Genomic DNA, 20,667 nt, shown 5'->3' with positions numbered 1-20,667 from the left:
GCGAAAAACTGAAAGGGACCAAATACCGGCTGGTTTAAGATCAGATAAAACTTTATTGATCGCCCATTGGGGGAAATTTAGATGTTGCAGCAGCTCCAAAAAAAAAAAAAAAAATAAACAGGGAAACAGAAATTATAACAGCATCAAAAAATAAATAAACAAGGGAAGAAAAAGTACAATAAAATTAAATAATACAAGGTATAAACAGCATGTGGGAGAAAGGAAACAGGAAATATAACAGCATCAAACAATAATTAAATAAAGGAAGAAAAAATACAATACATTAAATAATACAAGGCATAAGAATAGTTTTAATAAAAAAATGTCAGTGGGAAAACCGTCCTGTATGATAAAACCTGCATGGAGGTTCAAAGAAACTTATCCTATAGGAAGTTAAGGTTACAGTTTTTAATTGAAGTATATATTTAATGAATATCCAATGTTCTGAAAGCCTTGAGATTTTTTTTGTTTGTTATAGTTTTATTTTATTTCTAGGAGATGTTTCTCATTGTTTCAATGATAGAGATTTTATGAAGGTTTTATGAGATTTTTCAAGGACAGATTGTTGTAATCATAATAAAGGTGATTGACTTGAGTCACCACTGATTTTAGATTGTTTTTAAGTATTTTATAAAGAGAGAAATTGATTTTTAAACCGTATGGACATTATTTTGCCATTACAAGGTAGATTCAAGAAAACGCTGAATATTGTCAGGTTCGCCCGAGTGTTCTCTTTTTTGGAAATCAAAATATGGTGGCCCTACTTTTCAGGCTGGCACCTTGCCTTCGAACATATGCTGAAATTTTTCACAAACTATTGTGTTTTTTCAATGCCATGATTTTGGATTTTCCATAATCTCTTTTGGTTCCTCATCCTTCTCTAGATGGGGCTGCAGCGCTGGTGGGAGCAGGAGATCCCCGTAGATGGAAACATCAACAAAGGCGAGCTCATGACCCACAATCTGACTGAACTAATAAAGCCTGAATCCTACGAGGTGCGCCTCACTCCCATTACACGATTTGGAGAGGGTGACTCCACCATACGCATTGTCACTTACAGCGGTGAGTGCAACGTTTTCTCTCCTTGTAATTTTACTGCTGTGTTTTAGTGTTTGAAGCTGGAGAAGAAAGCAGAGAACTCGGTTTGCTTCAGTTTAGCTTTTTTCCCACAAATGAAAGATGGTGATGTAACCTATTAGGTAACAGAGAGGCTTAAAATCACACCAGTGTCGGTTCGTGTCAAGACACATGTTCAGCAGCGCTGACTGATATTGAAAGTTCAGAAACGTATTAACAGTCAGTTTGATGATGAGGGTGATGATGTATAATGGATGATGGGGAGGAAGAAGGGCTGCTAAAAAGTGAACTCATTAGAACATCTTTAAATTGCTCTAACTCATGTAGTCATCTGAAGACAACCTTAAATCAGCTGATTTAGCTGCTTCACTATTTGAGCCAAATGACTGTTGATCAACTGACTTCTCTCATCCTCCCGGCCTTTATTGCTTGAGTCGGGTTCGTCCTGGACTTGTGCTTTCTGAGCTTGAGACTGATGACTGATGACTGGGATGATAATCTTTATATCTATATATATATTTTTTTATTTTATTTTTTTTCAGATTTGATTGTAGCAAACAAAAAAAAAGTGTGAAGTACGTAATATAGTAAGGATTCATTTGTTACTCTGAACATGTGGTAACGTAGGAACAGGAAAAATATCGTCAAATAATGGGAAAATCCTCCACCAGTGGAACCAGGACCACCATCATTGGTTCTCAGCAACTGGAACAACAAAACAAGAGTTAAATGGGGGTTACACGACTCATGATTCTCAACAAAATAAATAAAAGAAATGATGGTTGGCCGCTAAATCAAAAGAACCAAAACTGGAAAAAAAAAATGCAAGAAACTACTCAAATTATTTAGAAACAAGTGCTTTCACAGAGCGAAAAACCACCAAGGGCAAATCTCCTCTTTTCCAGATATTGGCAGTTATCTGGATCAGTGATCCTGATCATGGTACCATGATCATTTACACTTTAAAGGCTTGGAAGAAATGTCCATCCCCATTGATAACGATACAGTAGGACAAAATGTATATATGGGCACCCCCCATTTTTTTTTTTTTTTAAATTGCGATGAAATGCACGATCCAGATCCAACATTTCAGAATCACAATCAGAATCAGAATCAACTTTATTGACCAAGTAATGTATGTTATACACTGATTTGGTAGGGTACTTAAAGTACCAATTACGTCCTGTAATATTAATTTTAATTTTTTTGTCAATGATAAGGATTTTTCAAACTGGTCCAGAATATCAGTATCAATATCACTTTTGTTTATTCAGACAAGGTTTTTTTAGGAATTTTTTGTCTCCTGACATTTTTCTACTGTCAATTGTTAGTCTTCGTCAGAGGAGTTCTGTTGATTGCCTTTGATGGTGGCTTTGAAGTTTCACTTGACTTCCATTTAATAGCTCTAGCTAGATTAATTTTGTCCTCTTTTTGAATAGTATGTTCAGTTCAGGTTTGGTTTGTTCAGACAAAGTTTTTCAGGATTTTTTTAATCTCCTGACTATTCAAAAAGAAGATAAAATGAATCCCGCTGGAACTATAAACCTAAACAATGCTAGCGGTGCAGCAGACACGATCAAAGCCCAAAGGTTACCTCAAAGACCATGAAAAAATTCTTACGAAGGATCTAAGTTCATCTGGTCAGACCACTGAGAATGTATCGAACTAATACCCTATGCTCTAAGCATGTGGGAGAACGCAGCCGCTGTAACACAAAAGGTGGCAGCAGCCTCCACTGTTGGCCCAGTGGTAGCAGAGAACAGATGCACAGGTACTTGAGATGTGCATTTTCAGAAACTAACTGACTTACTGTGTTCTGTCTATCATAGACTGCTGACTTCTTCCTGAGTGGTGGTGCTGCAGTTGTGAATAATTCAGTTTCACTGCAGTTCATCATGACAGGTGAAAAGAGAATTGGGAGAGAGAGAGAGAGAGAGAGAGCCAAATACATTTTCTGTGCCGATAGTTTAGAAGTGTGAGTGACATCACACATTCTTCACTACAATGCATGGAAAGCTTCTGAAATGAATCAAACGGTGTCTGTCAGTGTGATTTAAAGAGAATTGAGGCTAATTAGAAGGAGGGGGAAGATGGAGTCAGCCATGTTGGGAATGAGGAGGCGAGAGACATACAGAGGAACAAAGTAAAAGTAGAAAAAAAAGGATCCAAAGCTGATGTGCAATGAGCGACTGGACTAATTATCACTCTAGGGCTGCTCTGTTCTCCCACGCACACCAAAGCGTCACTGCAGCAGCCTAATGTAGGGCTGAGTAGAATCCGCTCAGTTCTGAGTGTGTCCCATAAGATGGTCTGACTGACGTGTGAAATTTACAGCTGAAGACCGTCTCCATTATAGCATCCGTTTCCTTCTCACTGGAGAACAGGAGCCTGTTGAGCATCTGTGTGCTGATTGTATGGGTTTAAAAGTTCACTGTACGCTGAAGCAAGTGTATGAGTTTAATCCAGCGTGAGTACATTATCTACTTCGATTTCTGTATTAGCTATTAAAACTATCTATTGTTGAACGATGGTGCAATGTTGACATTCATTGTCTTGGAGCCACCTTGCAAATGCAAATGTTTTAAATGAATATATGAACAACCAGTGTTTGAAAATACTCATATATGCCCAATAATGTGGTGTGTTTATGGTTTGTACAAAGTGCATGTATTATTTAATAAGTGATTGATACAAAAGCACTTTCTGCAGCTTTACACCAGCCCTGCATTGAGAGCTTTGTTCATATCTCTATAGTTTCACCGATAAGTATAAATGCTTTCTTGGATGAGTAACAGTTATATTTTATGCTCTGTTTAGTTCATAGAAAAATTTAAAGTTTCACATTTTTGCTTTGTTCGATTTTCCAATCTTTACTGTTTCGGAGAACTCTCAAATAATAAGCCTCATCAAAGAAGTCTGAGCATAATTAATTCATAGCTTGTCTTTTAGAGGCTGGTGATGATTTCTCTGTGTTGCTTCACCATTGTAGAGTTATAATATCTCCTTTGGTCCTGATTTCTACAGTCTGGGCTTTTCTTTTACCTCAAATCAGTCACCAAGCACGACACAGAAATGTGATTTTCAATGAATGTGTCTGTGTTTACCACAGCACCAAAACAACAGGAAAGAAGAAATGTCCTCATTTGCCTTTGATAAACCAGAAACACATAAGTTTTTTTTTAAATATCAACCTTTGATTTGTCAGTACGAGTATATTATTTGATAAGTGGAGCAGACACGCTGATAGTCACAAACAGCTTTTCTCTGGAGAAAACGCTAAAGTTCCAGCAGTGGTTACAGCGTCCCCAGCTGGCACATGAGAAATGGTTGTCACCTTGTTCTGAAGATGATCTTTCTTTCTCTCACGTGGTTTATTTCGAGGTGCATGGTTTAATCGTACAGTACTTTCCCAAAGTCAAACTACATCCATTTATTTTATATACCTGCTAATCCTGCATTGGGTTGAAGGGTACTGAAACCAATCCTAAAGGTTACACCCTGGGCAGGTTGGCAGTTTATCACAGAGCTGTCCCTCAAAAACGTTCCACACATACTCAGGAGGACACGTGGAAAATCTCAAATGAAAGACAGAAAAACACTGGGGAGCCACAATGGATGTGATTCTTGATCACAATGATCATTACTGACTCATAACCTCTGTGTCTTTCAAGCTTTATTTTCTTTGTAAACAGCCTATAACTTTATGTTTCCTTTAAAAAAAAAAAAAAAACCCTTAAGGCCTCAGCTGTTTTTAAAGTTTCTGCTAAAAAAAAAAACAAATGTATTCACCTTGCCGCTCCAAATCTATTAGGCTGAAATGAATCGCCCTGTGCTTCGTGATTAAGAGACACTCTTGGAAAATCAAGCAGCATCTTTTCAGTTAATGTCACCTTATCTTTCACCTGCTGGAGGAATTGATGTTTTTATTCCTGCCTGATCATAACTGTAAGCTGCAGCGTAAATAACAGCCTTATAAATATGAGTCAGGTAACCTTGATTTTACACAACATCTTTCACTTTAGATTAATCTCTTTAGATGCATGAGAATAGAAGCATTGTTATCAGTGTTTATGTTTGGCGGATTCTTCCTGGCATGTGTGGGAAAAGACTAATAAGAACAAGAAGAAGAATAGCATGATCTCTGGCTAGGACAGTAACCTCTTACAGTAAAAGGGTTCAAGCATTAGCTTATAGCAGCTTTGTGATGGTTATTATGGTGTCTGAATAAAGTCCTGTGAATTTCACACCAATAGCCAAGCGCCAAATATCTCTTTAGCCAGATATTGATCATGGTACCATTATCATTCACACTTTGAACAACTTAAGTGTAAGAACTTTCACTCCCCATTAATAAACATACAGTAGGTCCAAATGTATGGGCACACTCCTATTTCCAAAAAATCACGATGAAATGTGCAATTCAGATCCGATCCGGATGAAACTTGGTGGGGTATCTGAGGTTAGTAGTTTCATAAAGATCTGTCAATTACTAACAGAGATATGAATTTTTGAAAGTTTGCCAATGATGAGAGTATTGGATTTTTCCATTTTTAAAAGAAATCCAGAATCAGTATGTTGATCCAGATCCCCTCCAAATTTTAATAGAATCTTCCATGGTTTAAGATGTTAACTTTGGTTAAGGTTTTGTCCAAATCTGTTAAGTACATTTGACTTAATCCAGCTAAGGGTTTAGTATTAGTTGGTATTTATATTTATTTTTCTTCTTACTCTCAGCTCTAATGCTGTGTTCACACCGAATGTGTCTTCTGCGGCACCGGACACATCTGCCGCATGAAACGTTCCGCATGTGTCAATCAAAAAATGTCCCCATTCGCTTCATATGCGCGTCTGAAGCAAAGCCCCGCCCACCAGCGACACATCCAACTCGGTGAGTTTCACTGCCTGCTGAAGGGAGGTCCTTTTTCTCCTCATAAACATAAACCACCAGTGAAAAAAGCCGGTGTAATTAGCGGTTAATGCAATCCTAGCTCAGTGCCGACTTTCAAAGATGAAAACTACAGAGAGAACTTTTACCTGCTACTACCACCTCCTCGCTGATTCTCCTCCACACCAATTCCTTCCTAGTCCGGTCCCAGTTATAAAGGTTGTGTCATACAGCTGCAGGTGGTCACACACAGCTTCTAACCCATTGTTGAGTGGGTGAAAAGACCGGTGGCTGTGTTGACGGCCTGACGTCATCGTCAACAAAGACTCTGATTGGCTTTTGTCATGCGAAACAGTTGCATTAGTTCAATATTTTCAACTCTTGCAAATGTGCGTGTATTTGAAAAATTGGGAGCGCGCTCGCACGGCCAACGCTCTTTACGTTCGGATTGGACCGCACTGCCACACAGGAAAGATTTTGCATCTGGAACGCATCTATCTATTGACTTTATATGTAATCTGGACGTACGGACATTTTGTGAACGCAGCATATACTGTATATACTGTACTGTGTTGCTGCAAATGTGAATTTCCCCTCTGGGGATTAATACGGTGTAATTTATTCTATTCTATCTTTCTAAGACATAAACAAACACATAAATGCCAGTAAAAATATGACCTCCTTGTCGGTGACTATGATCCGATTAGGTTATGGCATTTATCACATGACCTATAATACCAGGAAATATTATGATATCACGTGACGACTTGCCACTCCATAATGTTTCATGTTATATTAGATATTGTCACATAGATATGGCATGATTCAATGCGTAATATGATAAGACAAAATAAGAGCTGTGATAAAATCAATAATGAAATTGGACGACACACGCTGTCTTGTCTCATCTTCTCATATGTCTGTGTCCTGGGCAGAGTTTATTGGAGTTCATCCCAGCTGAATGATTTAATATGACATGGATTGATGTAAAAGTACACGACATATTCATCAATATTATTCATTTAAGCATGTAAACTAATTGAAATGAAATAATGTTGTGTTGTAGAGCGACCTGGATAAGATGTTAACACCTGACTGCTTTACATAAACAGCACATAAACATTTCTAAGATACAGACAAATACTACAGGAACAGGCTGAGATTACGCACCAGGGAAATCACTAGAACCAAAGGGACTCATTTATGTTTTTTTTTTCCTGTTATTGACTAAAAATCCCAAAGTTACAAGATTTGATGGTTTCATCGGAATCTTTTCTCCTAATTCAGTTCTCCCCAAGACCTACATCTTTGTGTCATCCTGAGTGGAATTGATTTATTGATCAACATTGATTAGTCAAGTGGATACTGTTATAATTCAGCACTTTACGGTTGGTTTTATATATACAGTATATATATTAACTGCAATCAGTAACAAAATGTTGTCATTGATTATTAGTAGAGATGTTCCGATTTCTAGCTATGTACTCCTACTCATTAATTGGCCTTAACCAATTGGATTTGATCAAAAAGGAGGTACTTAGGTGAAAATAAAGAGGCAAAGTCGGTAGCTTTGTAAATACATGCCTGTTATGAAACAACAGAACCGAAATGGGTTATTTTCTGTCAAATTACAGCAGCTATTTTTTATCATCATTATATTGGTGCATATACAAATCGGAGTAATTGTACGAAACTCCTTTTGGGAATAGTGGTTTTGAAACATCCCTGATTAGTAGTAACTGAGTTCTTGAGAAGCAGAACGCTACAATTCAAATGGATAACAGTGTGTTATTCTAACAACTTACCATTTATTTTATAGCTTTTTTCTGTAACAAGTAAGCTAAAGCTAGGCCAGTTACAAAACATAATTTCATCAAATGACTAATCAATGTGACAGCAGATTACTAGGTTATAAGACAAAAAACAAGTCACTTATATTTTTGATATTTGGTCTTGAACTGCTTTGAGGATGTAGCACGCCCCTGCAGTACTCGGCGTGTGTTGGCAGGTTGTGTTGAACATGGAACAATGAGGCTAAAAAAAACACCTAATAAATCCCTGTAGCTAACATGTTAAAGGAGAAGAAAGAGCTGCCAGAACACAGAAGACTGAAAAATAACATTGAAATATGTGCACGTTTCAGTTTTAATCAGAAAAGGTTCCAAGAAAACATTAATGTGCACAGTAAAATGTGTCCCAACAGAAACGACGAAGCCTTGTAAATCGTAAAATTTGGACTGTCAACAGCATTTTACATTAGGTACAACATGCCTTTTTATATGGAAGAGAACAACATGTGCTGATGAGACACTCGCTGTTTCACCTCTGAACAATAATAAGGTTGGATGGTGAAAATTAAATGCAGATACACTAAACACTTTACTTTAAAGCAGGGGACATTCTATCCGTACGCAGAGCCCCTCATTGGCCAGTTTAGGTTACGTGACTAAAACTAAACCTTACCGTAAACCTAACCCTAACCCTAAAGATTGTTGCGATATAGAATTAAAACCTAACCCTAAGACGCTACGTACTTATACTTCGATAAACGTACCAATAGCACTGGGGTTTGTCCGTACAACAACCGTGCGAATAGACACTTTCAACATTTTTCAAGGATCCATTCATAATCCTCCTGTCAATTAAACACAATTTACTCATTTTGTACTCCTAAATGCCAAATAAATTATCTATTATTTGAATGTTTCAACTTCAAGCTGCTAGACGCATGAACCTTCAGGTAGCAACTTCAAACTTTTACATCTTTTCTTCAAGTCAATGATCTTTGAGGTATTGAGCTGGGAGGCCTGCACTATTCATTTATCACATATCGAGTAGCTTTAAATATTTAAGTTATTTGTAGTAGAAATGAACTCATAGAGGATCTGCACTAGTCTTTTATATAACTTAAAATGTGTTTCATGTATTACCAATAAACCAAAAAAACTTGAAGCACCAGTCCGTCATTGTAAAAAGGGAGCTGAGCCAAAAAGCAAAGCTCTCGATTTACAGGTCGGTCTACGTTCCAACCCTCACCTATGGTCATGAACTTTGGGTCATGACCGAAAGAACAAGATCACGGGTACAAGCGGCCGAAATGAGTTTCCTCCGTAGGGTGGCTGGGCTCTCCCTTAGAGATAGGGTGAGAAGCTCAGTCATTCGGGAGGGGCTCAAAGTAGAGTCGCTGCTCCTCCGCATCGAGAAGAGCCAGATGAGGTGGCTCGGGCACCTAATTAGGATGCCCCCTGAACGCCTCCCTAGTGAGGCGTTCAGGGCACGTCCCTCCGGAAGGAGGCCCCGGGGAAGACCCAGGACACGCTGGAGAGACTATGTCTCTCGGCTGGCCTGGGAACGTCTCGGGGTCCCCCCTGAAGAGCTGGAGGAAGTGGCCGGGGAGAGGGAAGTCTGGGCCTCCCTACTGAGGATGCTGCCCCCGCGACCCGGAAACGGCTAAGCGGGAGAAGATGGATGGATGAATGGATGGATGATTTTACAGCAGTGCGTCATGTCCAGTATCATATAGTGTCAATTCTGTTTATTTTATTGGTGCACTGGATTTGTGACGGTACAACATGACTAATAATGCTTTATTATTATATTATTATTTCACGGACTCCTAAGCTACGGCTCAAGCACATCAGTTTATGAACCGCTGCTTTAAAGGACACGTTGTCCCCTAAAAAACGGTCAAAAATATCAGTTCGCTGTTTGAATTCCAACCCATTGAGCAATGGAACACATTAAACATGGAAGCCCATGGCATGCTGCTGATGCCGATGTGTAGAATTGAATTAAATAGAAGTTGGAAAACCCTGTACATGTGTTTTTTGTAAGTGCACACGTATTACTGCAAGAGCCAGCAGAGCAGAACCAACTCATCAGGAATAGACTGTGGTTGAAGGACACAATACGATGATGTTGCCTTTGTTATTTCTGTCACGGAGATCTGAGGGAACATTGTTGTATAACATTTACTCCCATTGCTGTTATTTCACCTGATGGTTGAAGCTGTGAAACAGTCAGCAGGGCGTTTTCTAAACGTCATGGCGCCCACCCAGACCCTATAAACGTGATTGATGGGAATCTTTAAGAGTGTGAATTATATGGGGTCGGTAAAAAAAAAAAAAAAAAAAAATCTTGTCTATGAGGAAAATTGGCTTCAGTTGTGGAATTGTGTGCTGCTTTGTAATATAGACGTAAGCCTGTGGGCAGGGAACCCTGCCAAGGTGATGTCAGTGCTTGTTTCAGGAAGAGTGTCCTCAAACCAATGTCCTTCAGTGGTCAATAAGCTCATTTTGTGTTTTAGTCAGACAGCATTAGACTCTATTCATCATGTTTCCAACAAACTCTGTGTTTTGCTCAGTGGAATAAAAACCTAAGAATGAGGAATCAGACATACAGTATAAGCAGCTAATGGTTTTGTCACACAAAGTGAATCACGGCAAGTGTTTATCTTGACAACTATCAAAAAATTACCTTCCATCCTCATTATTATTTGAGGCGTCTTCTTAGTCTGCAGCATTAGGAATAAAAGCTGTGATAGTATTTTCTAAGCTTTGCTTCAGGGCTGTTTGTTTGTTTAGACAATGTGTGAAGGGCAGTTCATACTCTCTTGTATCTTTAAGATTCAGTCGAAGCCAAGAATGAAACATTTGTAAACATGAAAAAATAACAGAAATGTTATTTCACATTTCGTTTTTACATATGTGATACTGTATTATTAGACCCAATGTGTGGGTGGAAAGCAGGGATGGACTGGGGCAGAAATTCAGCCCTGGCATTTTGTGTCCAGACCAGCCCACTATATTATCAGCAACACCACGTAGAAGTTGTTATTAAGTTTGTCTTAATTTGAATTGTTATTTCTCCAGAAAACCTTAAAAGGGAGGGACTTTTTAACCCCTTTTTTTTACTTTTTCCTTTGTCCCATTTTTGCCCCTTTTCAAAACGTTCTGACACTTTTTTCAGACTTTTGCCACCTTTTGCCAATAAATATCCCTTTTTTTCTATGTTTTGTTCATTTATTGACACTTTTATCCATTTTTGTCCTTTCTTTAACACTTGTTGACTTTTTCTCTACATTTTAACTCTTTTTTCCCCACAATTTTGCCCTTTTTCACTATTGTTTACACATTTAGCCCATTTAAGGTACGTTTTTCAATTACATACCACCTGGTTGCTCTTTATTTGCCCATTTTTTTTATAACTTGCCACGTTTTTGCCACTTTTGGACCATTTTGGCCACCTGTTAACATGTCTGCCTCCGCTCGCTCGTCAAAAAAAAAAACGTAGCAGACCGGACCGGCCCACTGCGGGTCGACGACCCACCTGGACAATGCCCGGTATGTCAGATGGCCAGTCCACCCCTGGTAGTCAGTTGTTTGAGCGTATAGGAGAAGCAGTAGTGGACCTCCTCTGTGCTCAGCTTGATGTCCTCTGACAGACACATTAATGCGGACAAGGGCGAGTGAGTCAGGACGGAGACGATGCAAGCCAGAAACTGTCACTGACTGCACTGAGTACCAAACATTTTCACAACTTCAGTCTGGGAAGTAAAAGGAGTGTAGGAGGGAGTAATGGGAAGAAGATACATGAGGGTGATAGTGGCAAGAAATGGGAGTTGGGTTTAAAAGGAACCAGACACCAGTCGGTGAGGGCAACATTCAGTGGGAAAATCTCCAATGTGTCATTGCAATGAATTTCTGTGGTTGAGTGTATATTTCAGTTCAGTCTATGTAGGACACAGATCACAGCACATAAATTAACAAAGAAATGTGTTCACTGTGCCAATAGATTTCAATGGGAACATTTCAATTTTATTTTGCCAAATATCCCATAACCGTTAAACTTGGTGCAGGAGTATCCTTACTATTCTGTACCCTGGTCAGTAAAATAATCAGTTTTATAATAATTATGAAGTACAGGGAAAACAATAGTGAGGATGCGACACGTCCTCACTAATAAATCCTTTGTAGTTTGTTTGTTTAAAAAGCTAATCTCATTGTGTTTTGTTCCCATTCGGTGTTTCTTTGTCATTTTTATCAGGAAAGACTGATTCGCCCAGCTCTGAGCTCCATTTTTCTGTCTTCAGTACATGTTTTCCTTTGTAGAAATGATTTGTTATTACTCACTTTAATTGGTTGGATTAAAATCAATTCCCCCAATGAATAGCAGGGTTTCATAAATCACAAGGCAACGTAGTTTTGCAGTAAAGCTGATGTATCGCATCTATTTAGCCGGTAGGCAATCGATCATGAAAATGCTCATGAATCTTCTGGACAGGTTAAATGGTATTTACTCTGCAAAAAGTGAAGTGCCGACTAACTGGCTGGTAGCAACTCTGTGTAATACCCTTGACCTTTATGCCTTTGTTGTGGCAGGAGCCTCTTAAATTATCAATGAGGGAAGCATTGAGCTGTGGGTGGGATGAATGCAAAACAGGTATTGCATGTATGTTGTTGGACTGTAGAGTGATATTTTTTTGAAAACATGGGTGATTAGCACACAAACTTAGGCGATTGGCACACAAACTTAGGCGATTGGCACTCATTTTGGAAATATCCGGTGTCTAAATGGATGTTAGGAATAATCTGAGTGCTTCGGATTGAAGTCACCTTGTACGAGAACATTAGCAGTGCCGGTAAATGGCAGTAGTGATAAGCGTATGTGACCTAAACTTATTAATATAGTCAGGCTGGTCTATCTAATCCAGAGATAAGAGTGAACCATCAAACCTCACATCTCTTTCGTTATCCGTGCTTGATGGAAATAGTACTGGAGTTGGTTGCTTTCTCTCAGGTCACAGCAAAGTAAAAAATGTCTCCCAAAAAAAACAACATCAACAAAAGGAGCTCAAACACTTGCATGTGTTTCCAGTGACTTCAAATGAAAGGCAGCTTTCCAGACAACTATTCATCAGTTTCAGACATTCTGACTTATTTCCAATCTCCCGTTAAGACAGCTACGGCAGGACGAAAGGTTAATCGCATCAGCTACTGCGTACGCACGTGAAACATTGTGTTTGAAAGCATCGCAGTTTGAGCGCGTTGATTTCTGCTGGCACCTCTGTGTGTTCACGCTTTCTTTTGATAGGTGTTGCGTGTAATGAGAGGCAGCCAAAATATTCTGTTTTAATGACTGTCTCTGTCTGGCCTTTCTCTTTCACAGCTCCCATCAACCCTCATCTGAGTAAGTAACGTGCATCTCACTTGGCTTATTTCAGCTCAGAGTGATATCTGTGAAAACATTGCTTCTCCACTGCTCAGTCTTTGAAAGCCTCCATTAGGAAGGAAGAAAATAAGGAACTTTTAAAATGAAATAAAGGTTACGGTTATTGTTAATAAATAAGTGCTAATATATGAAAACATAATAATCCGTGTACCCTTTGTTCTTTGGTTATTCCGTTTTAAAACCAAATCAAAATAACAAATAAAGGTGTGTGTGTGTTTTTTTTTTTTTTTTTTTTTTTTTTACTGACTTAAAACCGAAACAGAATTACAGAAAAATCAAAAACCAGATAAGCAGCAATTCTCTGTTTTAAAATGAAGTTCTAACGTCTATTGTTCATCACACCAGCCTCACAGTACATAGTCAGTCACCAGTTTACTTGGATACTATTTGGACCGTCCTGTTCTCTCTGACAGAATGTGTCGTGCTTAAGCTCTCGCTCTAATTTTAACTTAAATATCCAAATATCTCCCAAACAGAACATGTCAGTATTTTAATTTTAAAACAGAAAAAAAACGCTGCTTTTCTGGTTTTTGTGGTTTCTGTTTTTCTGTTTTGGTTTTAAGTCTGTAAAACACTGTTTAATTGTTATTTTTATTTGGTTTTAAAATGGAATAACCAAAGAACGATTGGTACACCGATTCATAATACTCGCCTCCATGAATTCATTTCCTTTAAAGTAGAAGCACATTCACATTTTTTTTCTTTCTTTTTTTCTATTTAAACCTTAATTTTTCAATGTAAGAGTCCTGATTCAAGGTTTCATCCAGACCAATGTTCTTTTAACGGTTGGTGGAAGAGTAAGATTTTGAAGAAATGTCATTGCCGCAAGTTTAGATCACGTTCAGCGGGGTAGGTTTTCAAGATTTCTAGATGTTTAATGACCCCTCCTTTCCTTGATCCAAGCTTTTCTTTTTATATTTCATAACACCAACATAAAAAAGAACTTCTGAAAAACAATTTCAACTGTTATTTAATGAGTTAGGTTTTGTGTGTCACCAAAAAATTTGGTTTTGGGTCTTCATTTGAAAAATAAAAACACATTAGACTTGCTGCTCTACACTAAATTACGATGCGTGAATAATGCACAGGAATTGATATTCAGCATGCACACTTGAATCAGACTGTTTAACACGTAGAGAAATGGAGGCGAGGTATGAGCTCTGTTTAACTTGTGATTCAAGATTCAAGAGACTTTTTTTGTCGTTGTGTCGACACTATGAAATGATGTTAAGGCTGACAGCAAAAAAAGGCACACAGTAAAACAGAAAAAAACATTTGAATAGTTAAATAATAAACCTATAATTAACGAACAAACATATGATAAAAACACATCATGAATTAATGATTGGGCTGCATGTTGGTAGCAGAGGTTTGGCTCAGTGTCATTAGCTGCCTTCACTTTTTGGGGTACATTAAAGTCCCCTAAGCACAGCGTATGGGACTTATAGGTATTATGGGCTTATTGGACAGTGGCTGCTTTGCAAAGCAATAACTAAAAACAAAAATACAAATGTTATAGTATTTGCCATGAGATATTGTCCAATGCCAGTCAAGAGATATAGAGTCTCTGAGAGCTGTGTCTGTAGCACAGAATAAGAATGAGCCTCTTTATTCTCAGCAGGACATTGTGCTTCATGCCTGCTGAAGTTTTTGGAATTGCTGGTTGTGGGTTTGTTTGTGTGTGTGTGCATGAGCATATTTGCATGTTTCGAGCTTTGTGTGAATTACCCATGCCTGCACCTTCCCCGAATGTGTTTGTGTCCTTAAGCATTTATTTGCCTTTCTTTGTTCAAACTTTACAAATATGCATTATTCACACCTTCAGAATTCACATTTTAAGATTGTTTGCCGTACGCTGTTGTGCATTGCGGTTTATATCTTTCTATTCAGGCCATATCTATCGGTTGTGTTTACACAAGACATGCCAACACAATAACAAACGTCTTAATCACCAAAATCATTACTCAAATCCCTAAAGGAAAGTTTCTTACCCGACTTGTTATTCTTTCCTTTTCCTTTTCTGTAAATCCTCTTATCTCTGTCAGACAAACCAGGTAACAGCATTTAGTTCAGCTCACAGTGAAGGGAGCGGCGATGTCTATTGCCATCAGCAAGACCTCCATTTAAATGCATATGCCTATGAGTAAAAGACTCAGAAGTGCTGTTAACTAAGGCCTTTTCCCCTCCTCTCTTCCTGCACGGCTGCTCTCACCCACCCACTCCCTACCTCTGTCTGTTTTACCTCCATTACCTGAGTAAAATCTGCAGATCCTGCTCCACTCAAGGTCACCACTCCAAACTGCTCCAAGCTACGTTTTAATAAATCAATGAATATTTATCAACGTACATGTCTACATCCTGAATCTAAATGCTCCTTTTTACTATCTCTGTGAGGACACTGTTTAGCATTACCATGTCCTCTGGTGAGGTGTTTTGCTTTATTTGTAACATGGATTAAATGGAGGTTTTGACACAGTTGATCCTGCCCCCCCACCCAGCCCAACCCCTTCATTAAACTGAGTGCAGTAGTTCTTCAGGAGTGTGATTCCTAGCCGTTCATTAGTACACTCCCTGTTAGACATTCCCCTACATGTGACCCACCGTGACCTCATGTAAGAGAAGTGATTCTTCTCTATGTCTTTCTTAGAGGGTGGTATGACCCACGCGTGCTCTCCGTGCACACTCTCCACTCGTTTAAAAGTTCTCGCCAAAAGAAGTGCAAGACCAAGCAGAAAGGCATTCATATACTCCCACTTCACACCCACTATAGATAAGATTGATTATGACAATGAAAGAGGGATGTTGTGTCAACTTGAAGATTAAAAATAAAGCTACGACACTGAGGGGATTCAAGTGAAGTGAGAGAAACACAAATATTTAAATCTATCATGAGCAGGTCACCGGATTAACATTAAGGACGGACTATTTTGCAATTAACCCAGAAACCTATCAACGCGCTAATCATGCATTTTTTAACTAATTTAAATTATATGTAAGAGGTGATAATAATAATAATTTATTGGTTATCCAAAAGAATTGAGGTATGGCTATAGTAAGGCATAAAAAAATAAAATAATAATAATTATAATTTTTAAGTTTTTTTGGAAACACTTTTTAAGATCTGAGTATAACATGTAATAAATCATTAATATTTGATTAGTATAAGGGAAAAAACAGCATTGTTAACAATCAATGAGTGCATAATAAAAAATTATTTAATAGCCTTTATAAGGCATTATTATTACCCAAGTATTATTAATGTGAAGTCCTTATGAAGAGGCTTATTACTATATAATTACTGCTTAAAAAGTATTAATAAATATATTTATGGAGCTTTTTAATAACACTTGTATAGCCCTCTTAATGTTCTATTAAGGCCTTATTAAGAAGCTTATTAACATAATTATGGCTTACTACAAGCAGCTTCAGTGTGTTAATAACATTACAATAATACTGTATATCATTGAATCTTTTTATTCTCATATATCCTTATAATATAATATTTACTGCTTATTACAACTGTCTTAATATAAAGTGTTGCCTTGTTTTAATGAAACACTTTCCATTCATTCTGATGCATCATATCACATTCATCCTTTAATTGTTGTTTTTTTTTTTGTTTTGTTTTTTTCTGATGAAACGCGCCTGCATGAACCTCCCAATCCAAACCAAACCCCACAGTGAATCCAAGGACGCCCCCACATCGGGCACCGAGAGGTCACGTCTTAATTTAGAAACTTTGCGTAGCAGATTGTATGGCTTAATTAGGACTTGTGCTGTTGTGTTCCCCCCTGAGATTCACACTCATAAATATACAGTAGGTGTCACGTTGTTCGCATGTAGCTCCCAGGCAGAAGGTAAAGGTTTTTTTTTTTTTTTTTTTCTGAAATGATGTCAATGATGAGACGGCCTGTGATCTGTTCACTCATCAGGAGAGTTCCACTGCAGCTTTGAAGAGGAGCCCATCTGCATGTTCATCCAGGACAAAAATGATGATTTTGATTGGACGAGACACAGCGCTGCCACCCGCGACACCAAGTACACACCCAACACTGGTCCCAGCGGTGACCGCAGTGGTTCCAAGCAGGGTGAGTCACTCAGGATGTCTAATGCCTTCCAAAAAGTGAGTTTCAATGATCTTCCACGACCACGATTTATTTTATTTATTGATTCATCTGTGTTAATGAAATGTATTGATACCCTCATGATGGTGCTTGCACATGACCCTGCTTTCATGTTAAGTTTAAGTGTTTGTATGGTGTTTATTTGAAAATTAAATTAAATCATAAATCATAAAAAAAAAAAATATCAAGAAAGCCAAAGACAATTATAGGTTGGTCTCTCCATAATTTCATATTTTTACCCCCTTCTTAAATACAATGGGCAAGCCTTCCATGTTCTTCATTGTTTTCAGACGTTATTATACAAATGTACACAACCAAAGCAAAATGACTGACCAAACAGTTAATTTTCATTCATTGTGTTATTCATTGTCAGTAAAACTCATCATATTCATATTATTTCTGCGCTGGGTTGGAAACTCTCTCAATCATTTGTTAACGTGAAATATAAGGGTGCTACTCTTTTTTTCACTGTGTTTCCAAAACTATGAAAAGATATTTGTACAAAAAAACGCAGACCTAACCTACATCTTCACTTGATTAAATCTTTCAACTAAATTGTTTTTCTGTCTGGTTTAATAGATCTTTTTTGCTAAAGCAGTAAAATATCTCCCCAATTGTTATAATGGAGCTTTGTTAACAGTGAATCTGCTTATTCTATTGGAAGGAAGTGAGTGTTCACATTGAAAAGGGCACCGCTGTGTAATTTCTTATGTTAACCATGCATCGTTACAGCTGCTCTCACAGTTCGTCTGAAAACGGTCTAATCACCTTGTTTTGATCAACACTTCTAATTAAAATACATATTAACACAATTTGAAAATGATCACATTGTTGTTTTGGCTGATAGTGTTTAGTGCGAAGGTGCAACTTCTATCACAGCGGGGGCCACAATAGGGCCACATTATCAACATTCATGTCAGCATTTAGAATAATGACCAATCTGATTGGTAACAAAGAGTTTCTATAGTATTTGTGTGTTTTTCTGTCATTCTGTGTATGGTTTTTGTTGTCTTGCTTGTTATGAGGCCTTTTGTGCATTTCTGTTGTCCCTTTGTCTATTTTTCCTCTAAAATGTATGTTTTTGGAGTCATATTGTGTATTTGTATTGTCATTTTGCGTTTTTTGGAGTAACTTTTGTGCATTTCTGACGTTGTTTGTTAGTACTGTGGGTTTACAGGGTGTTTTTTGAGTCATTTTGTGTATTTTTGTTGCCGTTTTGTGTTATTTGGGGTAATTTTGTGTATTACTGTTGACGTTTTGTTCCTTTTTGTCATAGTTTTGTGTGTTTTTGGAGTATTTTCTGTGTTTTTCTTGCCAGTGTTGTAATTTTTTAATGTATTCTTGTTTTTGTTTTGTGTATTTTTCTGTCATTTTGTACATTTACTTTGGGGGGGGCCGCATAGAATTAGACCGCGGGCCGCATGTGGCCCCTGGGCCACCAGTTACCCATGTCTGGTTTAGTGCGTGCATTACACGTACAGTACAACTGTTTTAAATGCAAACATCAATGATGGGTAAAAAAGAAAAAAATAAAAACAAAAAAATAGGATTCCACCGTTTTATACAGGAGATTTAGTTTGATCGTTTCTCATCAATCATTTTATTGTGTGTCTATTTTAACTCTTTGGCATCAACCCAGTAAATGGCTTTGAATGCCCTACGGTTTCTAAATTTTCTGCATTTTATCACAGAGCCCATTCCTATGCATATAATTAGTGTATCTGTGATGAGATTTAACTGAGGGAGATATTTAATCTGGGTTTGGCTTAAGGGCCATGCAGCCATCAGCAGCCATATTGGCCTGAGCTGATAACAGGGTCAAGATTGGCTTCGAAGGATCTGGCTCCCATACAGTCCGTCTGATTCGCTGCTCCTGCATCAATCAGTGCTGGAGAACGTAATTGTATGCTAATCGTAATGATCTCAATTCGCACTGGGGTACTGAAATTAGTGGCACAGGAATGTTGAGGTGTGCAATGTTCGTACAACATCACAGTGAATGAATAATTTCCAATGTTTTATCAGTGTTTACGGAAACAATTAATTGTAGTGTCAAAAATATAAATTCAGACTTAAATACATTTTTAATTTAATTCAGTTTTCACATTCAACTCAACAAAAAAACTTAGCAATTCAACAAAGGTTTGAACCATAGAGTAATTATGACCCCAGACAAAAGCCTTCACCACACATTTTGATGTCAACATGTCAACTACGCACATTGTTGTGCATTACCAGTCGTAGTACTTTAGAACACACGCGTGTCAGACTCGAGGCCCGGGGGCCAAAACTGACTCTTAAGACAATCTAATTCGACCCGCAGCGCGAAGGCAAAAAAAGTCAGAGAAACCTTGAATCATTGTGTAAATTACCAACTAATTCTGTTCAAAATAACACACAAATTCAATGAAAATCCACAATATTATCAGGGCTCACATTTTCCCCATGCTTATGTCATGTGATGTGAAAAGAACTCTCAATTTTTCCAAAATCTTGCAATTTTCCTCAAATTATTCCACAAAATCTCCCCAAATTACATAAGTGAAGATCCTGCTGGGACTGATATTTCTCACATATTGCTTTGATATTATCGGTGCCGTGGAATTGTAAACTAAAGCACAATTATGATGAATCTGCAGCACATTTAAAATAAATTGCTGCCTTTTTGGTCCCTGAACTCAAATGGGTTTGACATTGCCTACTGTAGAATCTTAGTAGTAGTAGTAGTAGTAGTAGTAGTAGTGTCACTTTTAGTTTATTTAATAGTTTGATTAACACTGTTGCGATTATTATGTCATAGTTTGCGTCTGTACTTTTAACGTACCTCGGCATAAAGATGAGAAAAGTGAAAGTATGATCGTCATTGAGATAATGTGCTTTGAGAAATATTTTTCTTAATGTATTAAAGGATTTTGTCGTAATTTTAGCCAAACAAAACCCAGTAATGACTTTTGTTTAACTTGTAGATAAATATATATAATTTGTCCAAGCAAAAAATAAATATGCTTTTAAGACAAAATTTCATGTAAAAAGAATTGCCTCGTGGCTGAAGGCTCCCATTTCCAACTAAAGTGCACACTGCACGATGCAATCTAATGTTTCCTATTTTGCAGTGTTTTGTTCAATGCATGGCTCATTTTAATGTGCATGTCATCGCAGAACGAATCCATCGTAAAATGGTTTTCCTTTACAACTGTGAACTATTTGCCTCTCACTGGCGCCCTTATTATGTCACATTATTGAAAAGTAAAGCAAGAACTGAGTGCCTAGGGGCCGCTGTGTCAGCATATATGCAAAACTGGCCCCTGATTAAAAAATATAAACCATTATTTGCTTGAAGGTGTAGATTGG

The 20,667-nt window shown here is 37.8% G+C and overlaps 1 protein-coding gene across 4 annotated transcripts in view; it reads left to right on the top strand.

Moving 5' to 3' along the window:
- LOC114457501 (MAM domain-containing glycosylphosphatidylinositol anchor protein 2) overlaps positions 1 to 20,667 on the top strand; it is a 257,718-nt gene that overhangs the window by 223,652 nt on the left and 13,399 nt on the right. For all 4 annotated transcript variants that reach the window (XM_028439400.1, XM_028439396.1, XM_028439399.1 and 1 more), the window contains exons 12-14: positions 885 to 1,062; positions 13,130 to 13,150; positions 17,125 to 17,280. In XM_028439400.1, the coding sequence (XP_028295201.1) occupies positions 885 to 1,062; positions 13,130 to 13,150; positions 17,125 to 17,280 (355 nt within the window). The remainder of the gene's footprint in view (positions 1 to 884; positions 1,063 to 13,129; positions 13,151 to 17,124; positions 17,281 to 20,667) is intronic.

This window comes from Gouania willdenowi, chromosome 24, assembly GCF_900634775.1.
Source record: "Gouania willdenowi chromosome 24, fGouWil2.1, whole genome shotgun sequence".
NCBI lineage: Eukaryota > Metazoa > Chordata > Actinopteri > Blenniiformes > Gobiesocidae > Gouania > Gouania willdenowi.
This window is presented reverse-complemented; position numbering and strand designations above follow the sequence as displayed.